We start from the raw sequence: 24,518 nt of genomic DNA, 5'->3' as shown, positions 1-24,518 counted from the left end.
AGAGCTCACAACAACACTTATTTTCACTTAATTTATGTGATATTTTGATATTTCTCCATGGTGACACTTTTTCTGCAGTATGAATTACGAAAATATTATCTTGTATGTATATGAAAATACCTATTTTCCCTAGTAAAATATACTTTCCATGCTTTCTATGCTTTTAACATCTGATACTGTCTGTATTTATATTTATTCTTCAGTCTATCACAAAACTAATCACAAACCTCCATTCCCTACCCCAACATTCACAAACCCCTCCTGAATATGTAAAGAAGAAAACGTTTTGTCTTGTTAAGAAGCAGGAAAGTCAATTTTAACTAACCTGACAACGATTATCATTTTCACAAGTAAGAATGATTCAGACAAGATCAACAGCATATAAGCTGATTGGTGGGAAGCTTTATCATGTCAGCAAACAAAGGCCTGCATTTTAAATCTGAGTTTCTTGTTCTATTCCTTTGAGTAACTGTCTAAAATTTTTGATCAGTTTATTTGCTCCTCCTTCTCCAAATGGAAAAACAGTTCATAAAGGCACCCACATTTAAAGGATTATTTTCCACTACATTTTTTCTTTAAACCAAATCCCTCAAATATTGCAAGGGAGGAAGATAATTACTATAACTGTAGACTATGAAAAAATAATGAAACAACCTAGGAACAAAAGATGAGCATTTCATTATAATATAGAAAAATATGAAGAAAACATTTATATTAGTACCTTGCTCTCGCCACAATATATTTGCAACTGCAGCATGTAAGAGAGAAAGAATAGAAAAAATAAATGAACAAGAAAAAAACAGTACAAACAATAGAACAATTTTGACATAATTAAGACGGTTTAACCTCTGATTCATTAAAATATATGTACAGGTAATTCAATGGAAATAGTGAATTAACAATAAGATTAAACAAAGTTTTCCATGTCATGTGATAAAGTTGTGATTTACCAACATAGCTATTGGGGTTAGAGTAAACCCCACCACAACAAAGCTACCCCACCCACCCAAGTTATCTCCATTAGCCTTTAATCAATAGCACATTTCGTAAACATATATTTATATGTGTTATTATGTATATCAATATGTATATTAATTAGAGGTAATATAATTTTCATCGTTTCCTTTAAGTACAACAGAACTTTGAAGAGATTTATTTCAGAAAATAGTTATGAGAGGAACATGAAAAAGAAAAATGCATACAAGATACTGTTCTGTATTGCTGTAATACAGCTATGCCACTGAAGATGACATTATAATGTTTGACATTATCTTTGGAAGACCACAATGGAAACTATAAGATGGTGTGGCAACTCTGTTTTTTTTGTTGTTTTGTTTTGTTTGTTTCTGTGAAAAATTAAGATGTATTTGACCACCTTGTATATAATGTTTGGATTTTAGACCTTTGAGATCAATGAAAACTAATTATGCCAATTTACTACTCATACTCTTTCTGCCTGGAAAGAATAAAAAGGATTAAAGCATAACTGTGCAAATTTAAAATATTTAGAGTTCAGCATGTTGTAAATTGTTTGAAATGCCACCACTGAAAAACAAGTGTTCTGTAATATAGTGATCTTAAAAAACAGAGAAAAATTTAAAGGAAAGAAATAGAACGCAGAACATGTCACATGGTAAATAATGAAATTGTGGTATTTGTTGAAACAGTGTTGCAAAAGCTAAAAACATTAATGAATATTGAAAGAAAAATTTTGGAAGAAGTAATGGAAGAGACATTATTAAAAACAATGTTGGGTGTTCAAGCTTGAGAGTACAAGCAGGAAGAACCATTATTCCTGAAAAGACCCAAACACTATGATTTTGCCAAGCATCTGCTGGGCACTGCTGCAGAGAGGACTGTAGCCTAGATGGGCTTTTTGCCTTGTGCAGTGCAGCATTTCTCTTGTTCTTGTGCTCTGCCAAAAGAGATAGATCATCAAATATATAGAGAGGCCCTTGGAGAAAGCATCAGTCTACTTTCTGACAAGCTCGTGATTCAGAGCTTTGGGTAACAGCCATTAGGCTTTTCTTCCTTTTTTTTTTTTTTTTTTTTTCTCTCTTCTACTACTTTTTTAATCGTCTGCTGATTTTATTTCATTAATTCTCTCAACAGAGCTACCTTGCTATATTACCTTAGACACAGTGTCACTCAATTATCCCTTAATATAATGAGGGTGGTGATTGCTTTTTAACTTCAGTGCTTTGAAGTGTACAAATGAGAGATCCTTATATAAGTAAAAAGCATCAGTGAAGTGACAGAGCGATGGAATAAAAATTTTCACTTTCCCACTACATAACAGAAGAACAGCTCATTCAGATATGCTCAGTCTGTGTTCTATTTATTATCTTGAAAACAGCTTAGTCCTCACCTAATAGTGCTATGGGCATACTATTTTCAAATGTCATCCTTGCCTTTAATATTTGAACCACTACAATCCAATAAATTGCCAAAATCCAAGATGAATGCAGTGTGCCATCTTGTCACTTACCCAGGCTGAGTAGTACCCCTTTATATCAGGAGGCAGAATTTCAGTTGAATTGCTAAAATCAAAAAGGAATCAACGTATTTTAAATGTATTTCTCAATCACCTGCTTTTATATTTTCTCTTCTCATTCCAGGCTGTTACTTTCAGAAGAGAACAGCTTTGAATGAAATCTTGACTACACTGCTGAGTATGCATCCTCTAGATATCCAACTGTGTTGAAACTTCATGGTGACTGAATTGCTAACAAACTAGTATGGCTCTCAAATTTATACCCTGTGCTAACAGCACAAAACATTAGTATCCTTCCCACCAACTACATATGGCACCTTCTTTGTGACACCATGCATGCATATGCTTTTATTATATATAAAAGCTGACAGCTGCAAAGAGGGAATACTAAGGTGGTAACATTCATTCTCCTTTGCCCAAGTGTTAAATCTGACAGTTTGACATAAGGGAAGAGGAAAGAAACACAGAGGAAAGAGTTGAGGAAGGAATGAGAAAGCTCTACTTGCAAGTTTTACCATTGCTGTATGAACTGAGCACATATTATTCCCTTGATTTAACCCAAGTGTTTATAGAATTAGGGAATCATCACACAATAATTGAGATTGTAAGGGACCCAGAGAGCTCCTCTTGCCCAGTGTCAACTACAGCAGATTGATGAAGAAAACATGCAGTTAGGTTTTTAGTATCTCCAAGGATGACGACACCACAGCTGGGGTTGTGGAGTCAGTGTGCCAGTTTTTCATCACCCTTAATAAATAAACATTTTTCCTTATGTTTAAATGGAATTCTCTGTCTTTCAGTTTGTGCACAGTGCCTCTTGTCCTTCCAATAGATACCACAGAGAGGAGACTGGGTCCCCAATAAAGAAGAGACTCCCCCTATCAGGGATTTATACACATGGATAAGATCACCCATGATCTTTCTCCTCTCCAGGAGAAACAATTTCAGTCCTCCCGATCTCTCCCCATGCTTCTATTGCACTGGGGCACCCAGACATGGACCCAGAACTCTAGATGTGTCCTTTTTCTCTGTATGCCAGCGTTTCTTTTTTTCCTCTATATTCAGATGACAGTTATGTTTTGTCTATACAATCTTATATAGTCTTCTTCTGGGGAAAAAAAAAAAAAAAAAAAAAAAAAAGTAAATTAATTTCCCCAAGGAAACCTGGAAGGTTTTCTTTAAAATTAGTTTTCTCTTCACATTGTGAGGAAAGAACCATGTAATTTATTGCACTTGAAGTCCTGTAAATTTAGCCATAAACTACTTTTTATCAGTCTTTTTTTTTTTTTTTTTTTTTTCTAGAGGTGACATAGGAAAGAATAAAAAGTAATTACAACTATTCAACGGTGTGGAACTACATAGCATCAAATGAAATGATTTAAGATGTGAAGTACAGAACACATTAATTTGTGTTAACGTAGAATGATATATATGGTTCTGAGCTATATTATAAAAAAGAAACAACAATTAAAGGGGATAAAAAGAGTGCTTAGCCTCACACTTACTCATTTTAAAATTAACAGATCAGCTGGAAGAAAAATGAGATGTTATTTAAGAGTGCAATATAAAATCATAAATGACTATCATCACTTCATTTAATACAGGTCAAGAAACCTCACATAGTTTTTAATCAGTCCTCTAACTTATATTCAAGAAAGATCTCCAGTCTTTAGACAAAGGACTTGGACCAGGTAGATCTGTAGTTGGAAGGTATGTTAAGGAACATATTGTTTAGCATTTGTTTAGTTTAAACCAAAATTAGCACCTTCAGTCACATCCTATACTCAATGATTACACATATTTACATGTATGTCCCCAAATTTAAAAATACATAGTTGTTGACAGATCTAAGTTTTTTTCATTTTAAGATGGAGGACCGGTATCTCCATCTGTGCCCTATGTCCCTCATTTATTAAAATAAATCTATTCAAACAATACACAGTTGTTAAATAGTATGGGATGTGTTTGCAACCTTGCAAGTTAGTGACCTTGAACTAGCTGTTCTGTTGGCCTTAAGTGTTTGTGAAGCTCATGTGTTAGGATGAGCAGCAGCTGTAAAGCAGTATGCTGTAGTGCCCAGCAATGCACACTGGTGGGTGTTATGACAGAGATAACTTTTCAGCTTGTCAGGTGAAAATATTTGCTTTTGTTTGTTATGCAAGATGAAAGCCAACACAGTAATGAGAGAGGAAAGGTTCTTTGCAGTGTGCTCTGGGAAATCCATCTGGGATCCATCTGATGCTACATGAATGCTGGGTGCCCTGCATTTATAGGGATGTAAAATTTACTTAATCTACATATATTCCTCTTTTTATTCTTATTTTATTCTTTATTCTTATTTACCTTATTGAAGTAACTATTTTATTCCACTATTCATTTACAGGCCTTTCATGAAGACATCTGGAAAGAATGCTGCAACATATCTCTCTCCCCCCACCTTGTGCAGAACAGGGGAAAATCCATGTTTTAGTGAGAGAAAAAATAAAAATGAAAAATTTTAAAGCATACTTCTCCATTAAAAAAAAAAAAAAAAAACTCTTCACGGTCCTTACATAGCTATTCTATGTTTTTATGCTCAGTCCTAGCCTTTGATTATGAGTAGCTAACAAAATCTGAAAGCCTATGCTTCATCCTTGTTATTCATTTTCTCAGTTGGCTATATAGTAACAGATTGTGCATTTCTCAGTAAACTTTGTCCTTAGTACTTCATGAAATTCTTCAGCAGAATTTAACAGCAGTACAGATTCTTACCCACTTTGTATAGAAACAATGACTAGAAAATCCCCCCCATTTCTTTTACTAAATGAAGTAGGGATAAGTCAGAAGCTTTGTCAGAGACTTTTGACATTCAGCTGTTATATATTATATGTAATTTCAGAATGGATGACCATATAAGACAAAACATTTCTTCACTCATACACCTGAGTCAATTTTGATACACATACTTATAAAAAGACTAACTATTCAAATCTTTCAGTAAAGCAATTTATGTGAATTGGTATTGCTGGAATAAATCTGTTGCTTGTCTTCATTTTTAGCTTATTGTTCTCTAATTCATTTTCTATAAACCTTTATATAGAATCATGCTGAATTCCTTTCCTATAGCATATTAACTCAATACAGACCACACTGGTAGGAAGAAAAAATGGCTCATGAGCTCAAATTCTGCCCTGTACTTGGAAGTTTGAAATAAAGTCATTGTCTATGATGCTGTCAACAAGTATAAACTTGTTTAGCACTGCCATAAAATAAAATGCCAGCATAAATTATCTCTGAGGAAATTAGGTGAATAGGTATCATTCAGTATAATATGTGACAGGAAGATTCTATTAAAGTTGCATAAAGCCTTTCAGAGAAAATTTAAGCCATAAATCACATTCAAAAGGCTTTTAGTCTCATTCTCGAGTCAGTAGAGATGCCTGGTGGCTTATGATGGCCGTAAACCTGTCAAGACAGTAGTATTCAGATCACATAATCTCTTACTAGGTGTTAGGACTATAACATTACATACAAAAAGGTACTGTGATAGAAATAGATCTATTTAATGGCATGGAAAAGATGTATTATTTTATAAATGTAGCCCCTAGACTCACAAGGCAGGTGATTTTTATACTGTTGTGTGATGAGGTGAAAGAATTTGCAGTTGTTTTGCAATATATGATGATGTCATAGGGGGCAAACCGAGTAACCAAGAGGAAAACCTCATAAATATTAAAACATCATCAAGTAATATCAAATTACTGAAAATGCCTTAAAAACATTACTTGACATCTTTCTATCATGACAGCTGTCTTAAGCTGCACGTGTTTGTCTCAGTAAAATATATAGTAAAGCTTAAGGAGACATTAACCAGTGGCAAGCTAAATTGTGTTTTGGAAAATAAGATTTTGGAAAACATCAAGAAAATTAAAACATTGCAACAAACAAAATAAGACAACACACAAAAATTGTTTAAAAAATAATTAAGCTTTAAAGGGAACAGAACAATTTCATTATCGACGACTCCAGTTTGATAGGATTATGGTAAGATGAAATGGAGAAGAAACCTAAGCCAAACTGATGTATCTGTCCAAGTCTAGGAGAAATTAAAAAACAAACAAACAAAAAAACAACAACAACAACAACAAAAACCACAAAACAACAACAAAAAAACCCACAACAGTAGTTTTACAATTATTTTACTTCAAAGTATTTTGCAGGGATTGAATATCATAATTTTAAGTACTTGAGTCACCCTTGGAAATATTCCCTTGTCTTGGACTATCAATATTTTTTCTTTCTCTTTTATTTCTGTACTGTCAAATTTTCTTCTTTAGATCTCTAGATTAAATTTATATACTCTATTCCACTAATTCCATTAATTATCCCCATGCTAGTATATTTTTCCCTCCTATCTCTTTCCAAGCTCAAAAAATTGTATATTTTTACCTGTTAGCTTTGCATTATATTCCCTACTCAGCTAACATATTCTATTGTTCCTAACACCACCTGAATATAGCTTTAAAAAAAAAAAAAAAAAAAAAAGCTGTCAGAAAATAAAAGACTTTCTTAAAGTGCATCTGCATATACTGCAAGCTAGAAAATGAAAAGCCACCTTCATCAGTTAACGCATAGATGCTACAGTATTGGAATAAAGATCCAATTTACAAAAGGAGAGAAATAGTCATCCTTAAGAAAAGGAAGTCACCTTAGTTACATTTAGCATCCTATTTTTATTCTATCAGTTGTTCCAGCAGCTTGATATTCCTTTACATCAATGCAGCAGCAAAGATGCTGGATAATTATTACAAATGGCTGCCAGAGCTAGACGAAAAGCATCCTGATTCCAAAGCTACTCAGGGTTTAAGCTGTACTGATATGAAGCAGATTTTTTTCAATGTTCTCGAAAATATTATTCTATAAATGTTTTCATCTTGTATTTTCAGAATGATAATTGAAAACAGAAGGCTGATTAAATATTTTTTACCTTACAAAGCAACGAAAGAGGGTAAATTATGTATACTCAAGACAAATACTTAAAATAACCAGGTTCAAATGAAGAACATCAAAATACCACTTAAAATCATCTTCAGGAGGTGTTTGGCCTACTGCTATTAGTATTGAACAAATTTTGAAATATATTAGAAAGTTCAAGCAGAGTACTAATATGTCTGTATATTAGTACTATATGCCTGCATACATGCCTCTTCTGCATATGCTTGCATTGCCTCTTCCAATCTCTCTGGATCTTAATGACTCAGGTAGATGAAGCCTAATTAGAGCAGGATATGTGTTCCAGACAAAAGAATAGACAATGCTCACACAGAATTCAATTAAGTCAGAAATTAAAGGATGAGAATATATTTATAGACTAGCTAGTGCGTTCTAATGGAAACCTAAGATCTAATGGAAGGTCTTGTCAAAGAAACATTATTATTATTCTTTGATGCAATTATAAGTATGGTAACTAAAAATTAATACAGATGTAAACCACAATTTTGCTAAACATCTGATTTGTTACCACACAATTTTCTGATTAAGTATTAGAGTTATACAATGGTAGAAATGTACATATCAATTTAATTTAAAATTGTCAAATTGATTGATCAAAAAAAGTAATTTTTAGTGTCAAATTATTAATTAGTATTGAAGAATACAGTGCTGCAATAGGCAGTGAGTCTCATCTTAATTTTCATCAATGACTTGTAAAGAAATATAAAGTAATTTTCCAGTAAGTCTATGATTTGTTTGTTATGATAAATAATGGAGTTCCACAAAGTAGCCTGGATTACTCTGTAAAGTACATTTCTAAAGTAAATTATATTTTGACATAGACAAATAAAACTTTAGACATCCAGGGAAAAGCAATGAAGACTACTTAAGGGACAGAGAGAGGTAGGAAGAAGCAGGATTTGTAAAGGAGACCTGTTGGATAATAGTGCTTATGGTAAGTAAGCATATGAACATAAATTTCTGCTGCTGATTTGAATGGAAAAATATGAGAAGGGTGACTGCATGTAGAACAAAAAATTTAGGAAGTACGTATCTCTTTATCTAGAGCATTAAAGAAACATATAATACATTTGCTTCTGCAAACAGCTTTTCCCATTTTTTATTTTTAAAGAAAACCTTACCCAAACAAATTACGATCTACAGGCCAAAAAAGACCCTCCAAGTCCTATGGTAACTGTCTTATCACGAGAAGCTTCTCATGAGAGAGAAATTAATTAATATTTAGTAATTGTACATTAACAGGGCAAGAATACTTAAATTGTCATTAATTTATGAGAAAAAAATGAAATTCAAAGGAGGAAACTGAAGGAAGAACAGAATTCAAAATGGAAACTGAATGAATTATTAAATGAATTATTAAAGCAAATTACCAAGAGAAATAAGGGAGTTTCCATCTATTTGTATCTTTAACTCAGGTACAAATGCATTTCTGGGAGGATACAGTTCAGGCAAACAAAGGATTAGACCTGTATTCAGACATATCAGGTTGCAATTTAATGTCTTGTGAAATGGAGAAGACAGATTAGAGCCACATAAAATGGCTCCGTCACACATAAATCTATGAATCCGTGAAAATACCTATTCTGAATAATCGAACTGCATCGGAATGGAACTAAAAACAGATTTTAAACTGCTATTTATATAACAAATGTGATTACAGTAGAGACTCTTTCCAACACTGCTGAATTCTCTCAGGTGTTTTTAGAGGATCTTTACAGTAGGGGAGATTCTGTTGTCTTCAGTGGGATTTAGACCAGGCCGTTAATCTCAGAATGTTTTTACCATTCACTTCAGGGGTCATCCAGCTATCTCCCAGACCAACTACTTCATTCTCAGTGGATTTTACTGCAAACTTGAGGGAAAACAGAATTCAGAGCACAAAAAAAGAGGTTTCAGTCTCTAGAGAATTAAAACACAGTTCACGCAGTTTAGATGCCTCTCTTGTAGAAATGGGATGTACAGCCCTATTTACCTTTATATTGCATCCCTCTGTTGACTACAAAAGTCATGACATGTTGAAATAAACATTCTGAAAAGCCATGTAAGGAGCTAATAAAGACGACACCAGAATACAGAGATAATTAGTATTTTTTAAATATAAATCTAAGAGGCTAATTAACAGAGAAGAGATGAATATGTAGTCCAAGAGATTTTATAGAAATGTTAAACAATGATAATAAATAGTTTCTAATTACAGCAAAGCAGTTTCATGAAACAGTTACTTTCAGCTTAAGGCCGAGTTTTCACAGGCTAAAGTATCTTCTCCAACAGAGATAACAAAATCCTAAAAATTCTCAGGCAAGGGGCCTGCTGGGAAGTAGAAGAGAGAGCTAAGACCATATCATAAAGTATACAGACACCAGGATGAAAATTCACAAGAGAACTGAGCTTGTTTAGCCTGGAAAGTAGAAGGCTTTGGGTCACCTAATAGCAACCATCCAGCACCTGCAAAGGTTCTCATGAATACAGAGCCAGGCTTTTCACAATTGGCTCTGCATTAACTGGTATCATTGGAAAAAGCAGGCAATCTTTCAATCACACAGGCCCTTCTTCAGGTGTGATATAGAAGTAACAGACTGCAAAGCCTGAAGAGTAACTACTGAGAGTTCAATTAGTTACATGGCATTTACAAATTTAGACCATATAAATTAACTTCTTTCTGCCAGAAGTGGCCAGAATGACACAAGAACAACTAGATACATTTTATTTAAATTATCTCACAATACATACTGTTGCTACCTACAACCTTTTTGACTAATACTCTAATATGCTGTCTTCCTTTAAAAGACAAGTTAAATAACAATGTTCTACTTACTAGAACAATAGCAAGTTCAGAATCTTCTCAAGTATCTCTCTCGTTTGTTTTAATTGGTCCTAGAATTAGGGTTATTCTCCACACAGATTTAAAAGGAGAAGCAGGATAAGATATGTACTGTTGCTGCATGATCACAGATATTTAATGATAACAAGGCAGTAAAGCAACTAGAGGCTCTTGGATGCAACCTCCCATCTAATACAGGATTATTAAGTAGCACGTAAGGTATCATTTTGCTCTTGTACTCCTATTCCTTTTTCCTCCCATCCAGTACCTTTCAGTGTTAAGTGTTCTCATTAATCCTTCCTCTTTCACCTGCTGCTGCCTGGGTCATGCCTTTCTTCCTCACATTATTGGCCTCTGCTTCTAACAATCTTCTCTTCTGTTGTCCCTCTCCCAGGACCCTTGCACTTCTTCAATTTTAGCCAGTCTTATTCCTCCTTTCCTACATGTCCTTGGATGCTACATGGAGGACCACTACAGGAGCCACAAATAGCCAAGAAGAAAATTATCCTCACTTTCACATCCACAATAGCTCATGGAGCAAAGAAAACGCAGTTACACTGAAAATACGTTCTGCTGTGGTAGTCCCACAGCCTGGGTCTACCAAGTGCATATGGCATCTTCAGAAAGGTAACAAACTCCAAGAAGCATCCACCCACTATTTAAATCACAGACTGCTTGAAGGGATGTTTTTGCTGTGACAGACTCTGGAAAAATCATTACTTTAATTGCAGTATATTTTAGTGACAATTTCTCTGCGTGAACCACCAGTATCAAGTCCCAGATTATGATGTAAAAGGTTTCAGTAAAATGACTCTAGAGTTTTTACTATGAGTAAAACTTGTTTTCTTCCTAACACCCATTTTGGGAGTGATTATGGTATATTAGCAGAAGCATTATAAATTCAAAGACGCAGCAAAACTTTTTATTGAGACAGAAAGCGAAAGTGGAATGTTTCGACCTAAATGGTCAACATAAAAAGAATTAAACTGGATCTGATATTGTTTGTAACAGATGTTTATATAGGTAAAGCCTATATAAACAAACTAAAAAAAAAAATCCATTACAATTTCATAAATCTAGCAAAAAGCAGGCACATATTTAGACACATGTTAAGTATAATAAATTTTAGTTATAAAATGAGCTGATAATATTGAAATTGAAGAAAATAATACAATTCCTCACACCTGAGACAATGCAAAAATGAAAACGTATTTTCAGAAGTTTTATTTTTAATGCACATTGCAAAATGCTGAACTGCTAAGGACAAACTATTGCTGAGACTGTCATCCATTATTACCATTTTTACCAATGCATGAAAGAGCAATGGTTCAGCATTCAGTGTTGGCATCTTTGGAACATATCTGAATGAAAAAGAACTTTTACAGTAATTTCCATTCATTTCCATCTCAAATTATCATCTTGATGATAAATCATTATCATTAAGGTATACTGACTTGGGAACTAGAACTCAAATTTCTGATGCTAAAGCTCAGAAGCCTGAGAATAAACACTACCCGGGCTCCCTTCCTATGCATTACATATTTTTTATTTTTGCTATTATCATCACTATTCCACAATTCACATAGGTTTGTCCTTCGCTTTGTTTCTTTAATGCTTATAATACAGACACATGCATTAGACGCGTATGCAACCAATGCTGTGAACTCTGAAATCCTAGCAATCTGATAATATTTTTAGGCACACAGATGAAGAAAATAATTTATTATTTAACAGTTTATTTATCCATAATGGCACTGGTTTTAATTCAGGCAGAGTTACTGGAAAATATAAGATTTTCTTTTAAGCATTGTTTACACTAGTAAGATTTATCCAACCCAAAAGGAGTGATCTAGTCATGTCCTTTCTGTTGTATATATGAGATTTTTCTCAAAAAACACTGCTGAGTTTTTCATATAAAAATTTTGGGATATGTTACAAACGAGATTCCATGGATAACTACCAAAACTTTGGCTTATTATGCAAGATAGCATTAATAACCCAAAGCATTCATGTGCATGTAGACAGTGGTTTGGGGAAGTGCAAATGTGAACATTTCCTTTTACTATTAATTGGAAAATAAAATACACACTACTAAAAAAAAAAAAATGGAACGAGTCTCTATGTTCATAATGTTGCTTATAAAGTTATCATCACGTTCAATGCAACATAATTAAAGCTTATACTTTAGAGGTCCACTGTAAAAGTTCTCACTGCCTTCTCAAAACCAATCAAGTCAATGTTCTGAAATGCTTTTATTTTGCTATGAGTTTTACCTTGTGTGAAATTTAAAAAGTAGATAACCTCAGTTTAACTGACAAGCTAGTGAGAATCTGTTCTGCTTTTGTTCCAAAGCAATATTCTATTGTAAGATTTCCAGAAGGGAAGCTTCTGTATTTCAATAAGGGAAAAGAAAACCAAAACAAACAAAAAACAAATAGGAATCAAAAAACACCACCACCAACAAAAACAAACAAACAAAACCACAACTTGATTATAAAAATAAATGTCTGCTTTATTCCCTTAAAGAAGGATAAATGTAAATTTATAAAAATATATCAGTTTATATCAGATAATATAAAATCACATTTACATCAGAGAATACCTTTAGAATGCAACTTCTGACCTCAACAGCAGGCATTGAATTGTAGTAGAAGAAAATAGCCTTGGGTTTAAAACGTGTGGGTGGGGGAAAAAAGCCCCAAATCCTATCCAGGTGGTTATACCTATACCATTCTCTTTCCTAATAATCCCTAATTTGATCCATGAACCAGTGTTTTGAGATAAATATAAAAAAAAGCGGAGAAGAGTTAATAATAAAACTGAGATTAAAGTACACGGGCTTTCTAATGCTAAGTTATCCTCCCTTCAAAGCAACATTTTTCAACAGAAGTACAGATTAAAAAAAAAAAAAAAAGAAAAAGAAAAAAAAGAGCAAGTACATTAAGTATCTATCCAAATTTAAACCTGTGAAGGCAGTTTATTCATTTAATTGTTATGATATCGATAGCAATTGCTCTTTTTCACTAGTATGTACCTTTATTTTCTTGCATGTACAGAAATGGGTTTTTGAGACAGAGTAAACAAATCACACTACCAGAATAAACATCTCCTGCAAATATGTGTTTCACCTCTATTTGAATTATATCACGATGCATCTCTGGACTACGTTAATTACGATCCACTGGTACTGAGGAAGCTATGTTCAGATGTGACGAAACACAATGACAAAATGCCTCCGTTCAACATATGACACAGAACTTCCATAGTAAAAGATTTTTGTAGGAAGGAAGGAGACCATGTCTTTTGGATGAAATTTCTTATGAATAATTTGAGTTATATTTGCTCTTCCTTCATTTACGTCTTTCATGACACCAAAGGACATGACATAACAGCTCCCAACTTACCGCTAGTAGAATGTGAAGCATTTATTGCTAGCAGTGTTCATTGCATGGTACGTGACTTAACAATCACGTAAAGTTGGCTGATGTAAAATTATTGCATCATATTACAATTCCTGAAAGCAGTATTTTGCATTATTACTGCAGATCATGTCTTTAGAGAACACAATAGTTTAGACTACTACAATATTTGGAAACTGGACAGTTGGATATAAATGATTTGTTGTTAAGGCCAAAAAAGTTTAACCAAACATTAAAAAAAATGCTACTTGTCAAGGTTTTGTAATTTGGCAACAGTCTCAATTCTTTTCACAGACTGGAAAAGGCAAATGAAGGTGACTGAGCTGCTTCATATCACCAGATTACTAGAAATATAACATGATCAAACAACTTATTTGAGCTGCCTTCTCAAAACTGTCTGAGCAGTCATTTTTGTGACACACAAAAAAAACATGTTAAGAATTTTGAAATGACAGTTATAATTAGTGTTACTGAAAGCAGCTAAATAAAGATATTAACACTTGGGCTATAAAAGTTTTCCCACATGGAGGATTTCCTTGAAACATTTAAAGCTTAATAAACCCATATGTAACTGAATTCAGCATCTTATGAGAGGAAGTGTCAGACTCGCAGTGCTATTAATTCTGCCTCCAGTATTTTCTGTTGAGTACTCATTACTGTTAAATAAGCTTCTAGATAAATGTGAGTGCCTTAAGTTAATGCAATCAGACTTACTAGTAAAATAACTATCATTTTACTATGTGTTACCAGTGAATATGTAAGTAACTCATTTAAAACCAAAGCCAAAACAAAAGCAGGTAAACTCAGGAATGGATTTTATGAGCAGAGGGAAGAAAGGGGATGGGAAAGAAGTATTAAGACAAAGGTAAACCAGGTTTATAAGCCCTGCTACCTTTTCACGAAGGATAAAGACAGACACTTTAGGGAGGTAGAAGAGATTTATTTGACACAGTGAACTCCCAGCTTAGTGAGCAAATGTTGTCACTGTTGCTTCACATTGCTCCAGAGCCATTGTTATCAGTGCATAAGACAGCATGGGCCAACTAGAACTGATCCGGACCTGACTGAGCACTCCTAGCAGTTGAGATCAAGTCCTGTGATGATGGGATGTCATGACAGCCAAGTCTGACTCTTGATACATATCAAGAACATGCAGGAAGAAAGACTACAAAAGTTTGTTTTTTTTGTTGTCTCCCCCCCTGCTTCCAGGAACCACATATCAAGTTTATTGTTGTTGTTTTGTTTGTTTGTTTTTTGTTTGTTTGTTTGTTAAGTATCTGGTTCCCCTTCCCTTCATATGCAACTAAGGTTGCATGGGGAAACCATCCAAATTGCAACAGCAATGTAAAAAATATGTCAATTCACAGAATGATTTGAAGATGTCATTTCACTTCTAAATAAACTTTTACATTACTCACTCTGCCTTCAGCGACTTTTAAATATCATTATTTAAACATTTTTAAAAATAATTTATTTACACATATTCATTTTATTCAACGTTTCATAATTTTTAATAGCAATTTCACATTTAAGTAAGAGTTACATGTATTTTTTAATAGTTCTTATAATACTTACGGGTCTTTCGAGCAGAATCTTCTACAAAAAGAGAAGAAATGTCTTCATCCACCCCTGCTTCGTTCTTTGCAATACAGGTATATGCTCCTGTATCTTCATAGCGCACATTGCTAATATGAACCTCACTGCCATTTGCTGAAAGAAGAGGAAAAATTCAACATACAGACATGCTACAGTGCTTTCAGATTAAACACTCAGAAGGCTTTCTCTGCTCATACTAATTAAACTGTTTTCACTCCTTACTTCATAACTTGGAGACAAGCCAAACTAATCAAAAGGTATTCAAGTGGCTAGTGTACTGCATACACTCATTCATCTGACAGAAATCTGGAACGCCTCCACAGATTTTTCAGTTTGGAGCCAAGTATCTGTCTGAGACTTTATATAGGTTTAAATGACTATGGTCCTCTTTTTTTAAATCAGGCAAATATTGTGTGTTTGTTATGTTGAATTTAGTCACTTGACACTCTATTACACAAGATAACCAAGCTTTCCATGGAACATAATGGGGTAAATTTTCAACATAAATAATAATATTAATAGAACTAATTGTTTTTAGCAACCAGAGAAACCTGGTTTTGCCTTCTTGTTAAGTGCAGTGTAACGACAAAAAAAAACATGCACACTGGAGTTTTATACCTACATCACTGTAGAAGTCTATGGAAACTACCCTCTGTAACAGTTTCAGGAATATTTTCACACAAATCTCTGGCAAAGTAAACACAGATGGGTTTTACATGTGAAAACTAAGCATTTGCACACAAATGAGGAGTTGTATGTCAGCTTGAGTAGGAATGTCAACAGTCCAGGCAAAGGTCTTTTTAAATAATGTGATTGATTCAATGCATTTTAAGTGTGGAATACTTTTTCTGCTGTAGGATCTATATTTTAAAAACAGTTTTCAATGTATTTTAAAATATGGACCAGGAGGAACACTGGGTCATGGTATAACATTCTCTCTAGGCCATCTTTTGCCTGAATCTAACATGCAGCTAGTTTAACTCTGGGATTAAAAAAATCAGAAAATGCAATGGGATTTTCAAAAAATTATTTCATAAATGCAGTCAAGAAAATAGAATTAGATGTTTCTTGTTTTGAGAAGAAACTATGTTATTTATTTATCATAAATACATGATACAGAGGCAAGGAGAGGAAAAAAAGTGGAGAGAGGAAAACTTTCCACTCAAATCTATACAAGAGAAATCAATAGAATGCTGCTATGAAAGAGAAATTCACCAGAAAGAGTCCACCATTGTCTATGCATATTAGGAAGTCTATCTGTAAAACAATTGTTCACATACATCCCAGAGAGAGGGCCTTGAAATCACAGAGAACTCCATCACTTATAGAGAAGGTAAAACTCTCTTTACAGAAGCCGTTGCCGTCTACCTGTCCTACTGTATCTCACACTGCAGCCTATCCTCTCCTAATACATGTCCTATTTTTGCAGATGAATGAAATAAGATTTTGAAGAGAAAACTGACCGCACAAGATTTTTTTTTCCTATGGCTGATCAAATATCACCAGAAGGAGTATGTAAGAATGTCATGTTGGCTGGGCAGGTTCACTGAAATCTTCAAGCCCTGAAGATTCATAGAAGATTCACAGACTTGTCTTTAATGTTGTTTAAAAGTTAGGTTTCCTTTTAGCTGTGTTGGTTTGGTTTTGGTGGTTTTTTTTGTTTGTTTGTTTGTTTGTTTTGGTTGTAGTGTCTTTGTGTTCCCCTTGAGGTCTGCTGGGAACCCTCATATAAAAGCACAATCATTTAATATATTTCTCCTCCTGTACTTTCCACCTAAATTACCATTTACTGGTAATTCTGCCAGTTAGTACAACCGTTATTTCAATAAAGATAAAGCAGAGAAAAAAAAACATGTCTTCAGGAGTAACTGCAAGACATCATCTAAAATGTTTTAGCTGACTTCAACCCTTGTTTGAAACTATGTAAGGACAGCTAGTACAGAAAGGATGCAGTGATAGAGCATTTGGAACATGCAGAAAAAATATATACCCCTTTACCTTGAAGGGTTAGCTGTTTAGATAACTTCGGAGTGATATCAATTCCATTCTTCAGCCAACCAAGTTGTGGGTTAGGAATACCTTCAGCATGGCACCGAAGGCTAGCTGTCACACCTGGCTCCCTTGCCTGACTCTCTGGATAGACCCGGATGACTGGTGGAACTGAAGGCAGAAAACAGTTATGATTTAGTAGAGAAGAGTATTATCTTCATTTAAAAAAAATGATTATAAACAACTCTAAAGAGTCTCGCAGCTATATATAATGACAGTGCAATACACAGATGTGGTATTAGTCACATATTCAGTGACATTCAATGCTGAACTCTGTCACAGTAAATTCTGAAGCAGAAAGAACGTTCTGTGAGTAAAACCTCTTTTCACTGCCTGTGAAGTCAAAGAAAAGCCTGAATTCTAATTCACTAGATTTAGAATTGACTATTTTTTTCCCTTAAATTACTTAAAAATATATTAATAATGTACAATCAGCAAGTTATGATGTGACATACAGAGATAATTGTCTTATTTCACAAAACTTTTAACACTTCCAATACTACATTTCCCCCCTAAAACACCTACCAGTGACCTATTTTACCTGTATAACACATGTAATCACATTTATGATACTTACTACCTTTTGTTTATACTTAATTATAACATTTTGAAGTCATGTAAAAATTCAAAGTCATGTATTATAGGTATTGACATGGGAAATTTCTTACGTTTTCTGGGAAACTTCTTTCTCAATAAAATGTATGGCTGCATTAGATATGTGCTACAGAACTACAGGAACTTCTGTATCTGATTTAGAGCTTTCTATATTTCTTTTTACTTTAATTAATACAATAGTCCTAGAATTAAATATTGCTTATTTGAAAGCCACAAAAATAAAAGCAAGTCAGTTTATTGTGTTATATGGGTTACTTGATACTGCGTTTCTTATCAGGTAGATCAACAGAATGATAATTATAATTCACATAGACAAGTATACGTAGCCATGTTAAAAAGAAATAAGTTCATATTGTATGTGCTTTATACATGTAACCAGATAACTGAATTTTACCAGAGTATCTCACATATCTGGATCTGAGGCTAATTTTATTTAAGTCCTGGTACTAAAGCATCTGATTTGAATGGTTTCTTTTTGAACTCTAGAGGTTCATAGCTCAGACTAATCTTCTGAGTTTGTTAGCAAAATGTAAGAACTGTTGACATCATTTTTACAAGTTGTTGACATCAATTTTTACGATTACATTTTTTGCTGCTTACCAACTAAAAATCTGCTGCACACTACATCATTATTGACATATGACATCAAAGTGGACGTATTCCTATTAGTAATCAATGATTTAATAATCTTGCTGCATAGAATTTTTAAATGAGTAATTGTTGATCATCTATTTAATTGCACATAGAGAAAAGTATTTTGAATTTGTTTCTAAACAAACAAAAACAAAAAAACAAAAACAGAAAGCAACAACCTGTAATGAAGGTTAAAGAAGTATGTTTCCTATTACCCAAAGTTTTGTTTAATGTAGCTTTAAAAATGTGGAATACTTTGCTGTGTCACAAAACACAGCTGGATAGAGGATGAATTATCAGTTGATAATGAAAGAAGGTAACAAGATCAAAAATAAACTGTATCTATTTTGGCAAGAGATTAAATATTTTCAAATGCTATCCAACTGTTTACAAGAAATATCCCAGCATGCCGTCCTATTACAGCATAGAAATTCCTCAGATTTCTACGCTGCAAGAAAAACACAAATGTACTGCATCTCAATTAAGATGTGAAAATCAGTATGTTGCAGGGATATTTTAATTCCAATTAGAGATGAGGGTCTTTTCAAATAACATATATAGAAAATTATACATCACCCCAATATGCCACCTACAAAAATATAGTAAAACAATGTGGAAAAAGATTAAAAATGTGAAAATTGTGGCTGCTAATTGTCTAGACTACCAGCTGAGAGCATGGGCATATCAAAAACAAGGATATAAGGTTGTCATTTTCTTCTTCCAGTTTCTGGAAGGGAATGCGCACAATATTTTTACCATACAAGCATTTTTATCTCAAGCCTGAAATTGTCACGCCTCTTCTCCCTCCACCTCTTCCCAGTTTTCTCCTCTCTCTGGCAGGATCTGTGTGGCCTGTACTTCTGGAGTAGGTTCTGTTCCCTTTAGCGGTGTTCTCCCAGACACCTTTATATTTAATTTCTTGCCATATTCAGAATAGAATGGCTTGGTTTGGAAAGGATCTTAATGACCATCTAGTTCCAACTCTCTGCCATGGGCAGAGATGTCACCCACCAGACCAGGTTGCCCAGGGCCCCATCCAACCTGGTCTCGAACACTTACAAGAATGGGGCACCCACAGCTTCTCTGGACAACCAGTGCCAGTGCCTCACCACCCTCTGAGTGAAGAATTCCTCCTAACATCTAACCTAAATCTCCCTTCCTTTAGTTTAAAAAACATTCCCCCTTGTACTCTCATTATTTGCCCAAGTAAAAGGAAACTCTCCATCTGTTTTATAAGCCCCTGTAAGTATTGAAAGGTCTCCCTTTCAAGGAGAGGAGCCTTCTCTTCTCCAGGCTGAACAGCCTCACCTCTCTCAGTCTTTCTTCATAGGAGAAGTACTCCAGTGCTCTCATCATCTTCGTGGCCCTCTACAGAGGGATACTTTCCCTCTATTTCCTGCCATTTCCTAGTTACCCCAGCAATTCTGGTCTGATAGATTATCTACGTGACTAAAATTTTTTTCAATATTTGCTTTGCATTTAAATGTTTGTTTTCAAATTACCCTAGAGCCTACCTGTAATATGCCCCTAGGAACTGTGGAACTGATGCATGCAGGCAATTGAAATATTACTGTAGTGTGGGCTCAGTCAGAAAAATTAATTTGGCATGACAAGCTAGATATAAACTCTTTGGGCTCATTTCAGTCACTTTTTTTTTAGGTAACAGCATAAATATTCACATAAAGCAATTTTTAAGAACATAAACATTGTAATCATTACTGCTGACTTTCAAAGAGGTATATTCTAATGTCTTAAAAAGAAGCCTACTTTGTAAGGGAGAAGTCATTACACAGATTAAAAAGGGGTGTGGGGAATGGGACAGGACATGGAATGATTGTCTTTACCAGAATCATACATAATACGTAATTGGATGAATCCTACATTCAGTTCAACAAGCCACATGAGATTGCTGACTCCAAATATGATGAATATATAACTACTCGATACTTCTTACAATTGTTACGAAAACCCCTGAAGACTATTTCAGCCAGGTCTAAAAAATTATGAGAGAAACTAGACTGTTCAATCTGTCTGGAATCCAGAGAGAATGTATCTGTTTCAGAAAGAAACATAATATGTATAGTGAATTATGTTCTTCTACTGCTCTCTTTGTTTTGATTGAACTGAGATACTTTCTTTGGAAAAACAAAGATAGCAAGGAATTCCTCAGCCACTATAAATCACCGATTTATATCTGGTTGAGGGTCTGGACTCTTTACCTCAAGGTACTAAAAGTTTTCATTTTTTTCAGTAGGCCTTTTACTTGTGAAAATTGTTGTCATCTCTCTGCAAAGAAGTTGCCTTGTGTAAAAGCTCAGGGAGCAGGATACCATCATTAGTACATAAATAGAAAGGAAAATGACACATTTACGTTACATATATGTATATTCTTAGAATAGTTTTGAAGGCAGTCTTCCTTTTTGTTTATAATAAGGCTAATGATATTTTGTTTGCTTGCATAGAAACCTTGTCAAAAGTAAAATTCCTCAAATTATTCTTCGAAAAATTTAGGCTATGGCATGCATATACTTGTAAAATAGAAGAAGTGAGTTATAAAAAAAAATACTGAAAATAAGTCTAAAACTGTAATTGCAATCCATCTCCGCTTACAAAACATCTCTGCTTACAAACAGCATATAACTTGATAAGCTTTGAATTAAAAAGAAAACTCAAGCTTTCTGGGTATTTCAGCTTTTTCAATATAATTTTTCAAGACTTTTGTACGTCAGATTCATGTAATCCTCAGAAAAGTAGTAACAAGAAATACTAATAATTTTTAATACTATTCCTTTAACACTTTTAGAGAGAGATGGCTTCCTACCCAACAGTACAACAACTCACATTACAAGACTTTCTGAGTTTGTTACAAATGTTCTGTTTCAGCTAGTTCATTTGGATAACTATTCTCCTATAAATTTTGAAAAGTTGCTGTGGAAAAAAAAAAAAAAAAGAAGGCTAACAAATTAGCAGCAGGGAAATGACACAAATGTTTCTGAAGTACAGATGACTCACCTCTGCATTTATGTTGTCCTATTTGTACCAGATTCTTTTTAAGTAAAGGATTTTAATGACAAATTATGACTTGATGTTTCACATATATTACAAGAGACAATATTAGATATACATTTTTAGCTTCTATGATATTAAGACCAATGCATATTGCTGTCATTATCTGAAAACAGACTTCCTAATTCGTAGGTTTTTGAATATATGATGTCAACAGCACAAAGGCAATACCTGATGGCATGAATTTCAGTATCACAGGTATATGGAGGGGGGGAAAAAATATCAAACTATCAGGCTCAGACACTCATTATTGTGACCATTTGATTACAAAAATATTGTGAGAAAATATGGCTTTTGGTGGAGCTGAAGACTCAGTAGTTCCATGAATTAATGAGACCAAACATTTTAGTTTTCAGAAAGGGCATCCTGAAGACCTTCTATGTTGAATGACTTTTCCAGTATTCAATCAAGAAACACTTGTCTGCTTCTCTTAAATATATCAGCAGCGTCAGCCTCTTAAATGATATGTTATAGATGAATGCCATAGTGATACACCTTATGGAACTTACATTCTGCATACAGAATTATAAAGCATATCATGAGTTTAAAGCAGGGGCTTCAATACTATGTATGTGTTTTGGACATAAGAATGTCTGTTATGAGTTGGTCTCAGTATTTAGTCCTCAACATATAATAGTAAAAATTAGTTTTTGTAGGTAGAAAATACAATTGAGGTTAATCTTATTAGAGCTTGCCCCAGATAAAGTTTTAATAAAATAGATCAAAATTATAGTCACAAAAAGTCACACATAAAACTTTGATTTTTAAAAAATATTATGTAAATATTAATAATTAGCATTATTTAATGAAACAATTACTCTTGGACCATTATGGCGCTATTTTTTTTTTAATGTTTACAGGAAAAATGCTCAAATACCAATGTATAATATTGCTTACTACATTTATTTACCATATTACTTAAATAAGATTCTGAATTTTTTCACCACAAAACATGTCTTTTACAGCGCTGATTATCTATATTGTTTAAAGACTCCAAAGCAAGTTCATTATTCCTTAGGGATGTACAAGGCAATTCAAAACTTGTAGATTAAACAAATGAAAATCTTAAGTTTAATTTAAAAGAAAAGTAAATTAAAATTATATTTATATAAATATTTGCAAACTATGCGTATAGTATAAAAAATACACATTCGTACAAATAGACTCAAGAACTTTAAAAATAATTACATTGTTTTCTTTGAACCCTCACATTAGATCTTTGAGATCAGAGCCTCATTATCCCGTTAACCTTTGTCTGACTCTCCTGTTAATACAAGTATCATTATATTAATTAGTCATTATCACAGCTACAAGTACTGACCATCACTCCTGTGCTTAGGAAGATTACTACTCAGAAGTACAGATTTAAAGTATATAAGATCTGTTCACTTCACCAGAGCTTTAAATCTCAGTGTTTTTTTTAACTCCGTTTATCCACGTTATTAACAGCAAACAATACTATTGATCTAAGGGATTGGTTCCTTCCTGTGCTCCCCCAGAAATCTGCAACCAAAATGGTATGGAAAAGTACCACAGCTATTTGACCAGAGCAAATGTGGATGATTTGCTTAGACATTTTTTTTTATTTTTATTTTTTGTTGTTGAATGATATCAACAACAGCGATTGCATTTAGAACATAAAGGTGATCTCCAAATGAAAAATACAATCTTCTGACAGATGCTTAGGCACCAGAAAAGCATAGTTGTCCTCCTTCACCTCTCCCAAATTATGTTCCGTAACATTATACTTTTACAGAAAAAAATTAACTTAAGTGGAGTTATGCCTCTATGAGGCATACATCACTCTACTGAACTGAGCCAAAAAGCTAAATGTGAAAAACACTAACATTTTAACTGTTGCAAATCACCTCTTCAGGACTACCAACGCATTGGGATAGGCATGAAAGATGCTGACAAAAATATAATTTTATAAATAGATTAGGTTATTACACATTAAACAGCAGAGGAGGAAGTTGGTCAAGGACCTCTTCCGATGAAGTTCATTAATAATTCTGCTAGGTTTGTAGGGATTAAAACACAAGTAAGCTGCATGTTAATCTTCCCAGGACTAGTCAAGCCAGCATTTGCTACCTTTCTTTTCAAGTGACAGGAAACAATTCCTGCAGGTAAATTTGAAGGAGGAAAATATGATGATGTCATGTATTATCTCAGGGAGGACAGTCCATTTACAAAATGTTGAAAGAAATAAAGTGAAAAAAAAAATAAGATGGATAAACAGATATTCTAAGCTGATTTCCTTGAGAAACACAATGGCAGAGATGACTTTAAGAAAACAGCAAACAAGCACTAAACATCAAAGTCATTTAAAGTGCGAAGGATATTAACAAGCAGAAAGTGTGGGGGAAAAAGAACTGTTAAGAGTGAACCATATAAAAAGCAAGTAAAATCTAAGCAACTGCATTTGGTGTGATTATCAATGAAAAATGTGAATAGGAGGTAAAAATCCAGCATGAAAATAGATGTCAGGAAAAGTAAGATAAGGATTAATGCAAGTGTCTAACAAATACAGAAACAAAGAGTGATAACAACAGCAGTGGATAATGTCCAGCTTCAGGAGAGAGTAAAAGAGTCTGTTAATGCAAACTAAACATGCAGGAGAAGACTGAATTCAAGCATGATTCTAGACAGGACATGAGATGACATACAGGTAGTTTGGTGTGTAAAGGTGGATTTAAGAGTCAAAGATAAATATGAAGGCTAAAACAATAGGAAAACACAAGGTCACTAAAAAAAAAAAAAAAAGACATCAAATCTCGTGATAAAGTATAGTGGGACCCTTGGTGAGTGGCTCATCAATGGAGGTTACAAGTAT

At 33.8% G+C, this 24,518-nt stretch overlaps 1 protein-coding gene across 9 annotated transcripts in view; it reads right to left on the bottom strand.

Annotated features, from left to right (window-relative positions):
* Positions 1-24,518, bottom strand: part of FSTL5 (follistatin like 5) — a 407,458-nt gene that overhangs the window by 41,568 nt on the left and 341,372 nt on the right. For 7 of the 9 annotated variants that reach the window (XM_013096657.5, XM_013096662.5, XM_013096666.5 and 4 more), the window contains 3 exons: positions 17,321-17,482; positions 15,302-15,436; positions 722-748 (listed from right to left, as the gene is read on the bottom strand). In XM_013096657.5, coding sequence (XP_012952111.3) covers positions 722-748; positions 15,302-15,436; positions 17,321-17,482 — 324 coding nt within the window. The remainder of the gene's footprint in view (positions 1-721; positions 749-15,301; positions 15,437-17,320; positions 17,483-24,518) is intronic. The other 2 variants (XM_013096661.5, XM_072037349.1) reach the window with 1 other exon arrangement.

Source organism: Anas platyrhynchos, chromosome 4 (genome assembly GCF_047663525.1).
Source record: "Anas platyrhynchos isolate ZD024472 breed Pekin duck chromosome 4, IASCAAS_PekinDuck_T2T, whole genome shotgun sequence".
In the NCBI taxonomy this organism is placed as follows: domain Eukaryota; kingdom Metazoa; phylum Chordata; class Aves; order Anseriformes; family Anatidae; genus Anas; species Anas platyrhynchos.
Note: the sequence above shows the minus strand (reverse complement) of the source record. Positions and strands in the feature narration are given on the sequence as shown.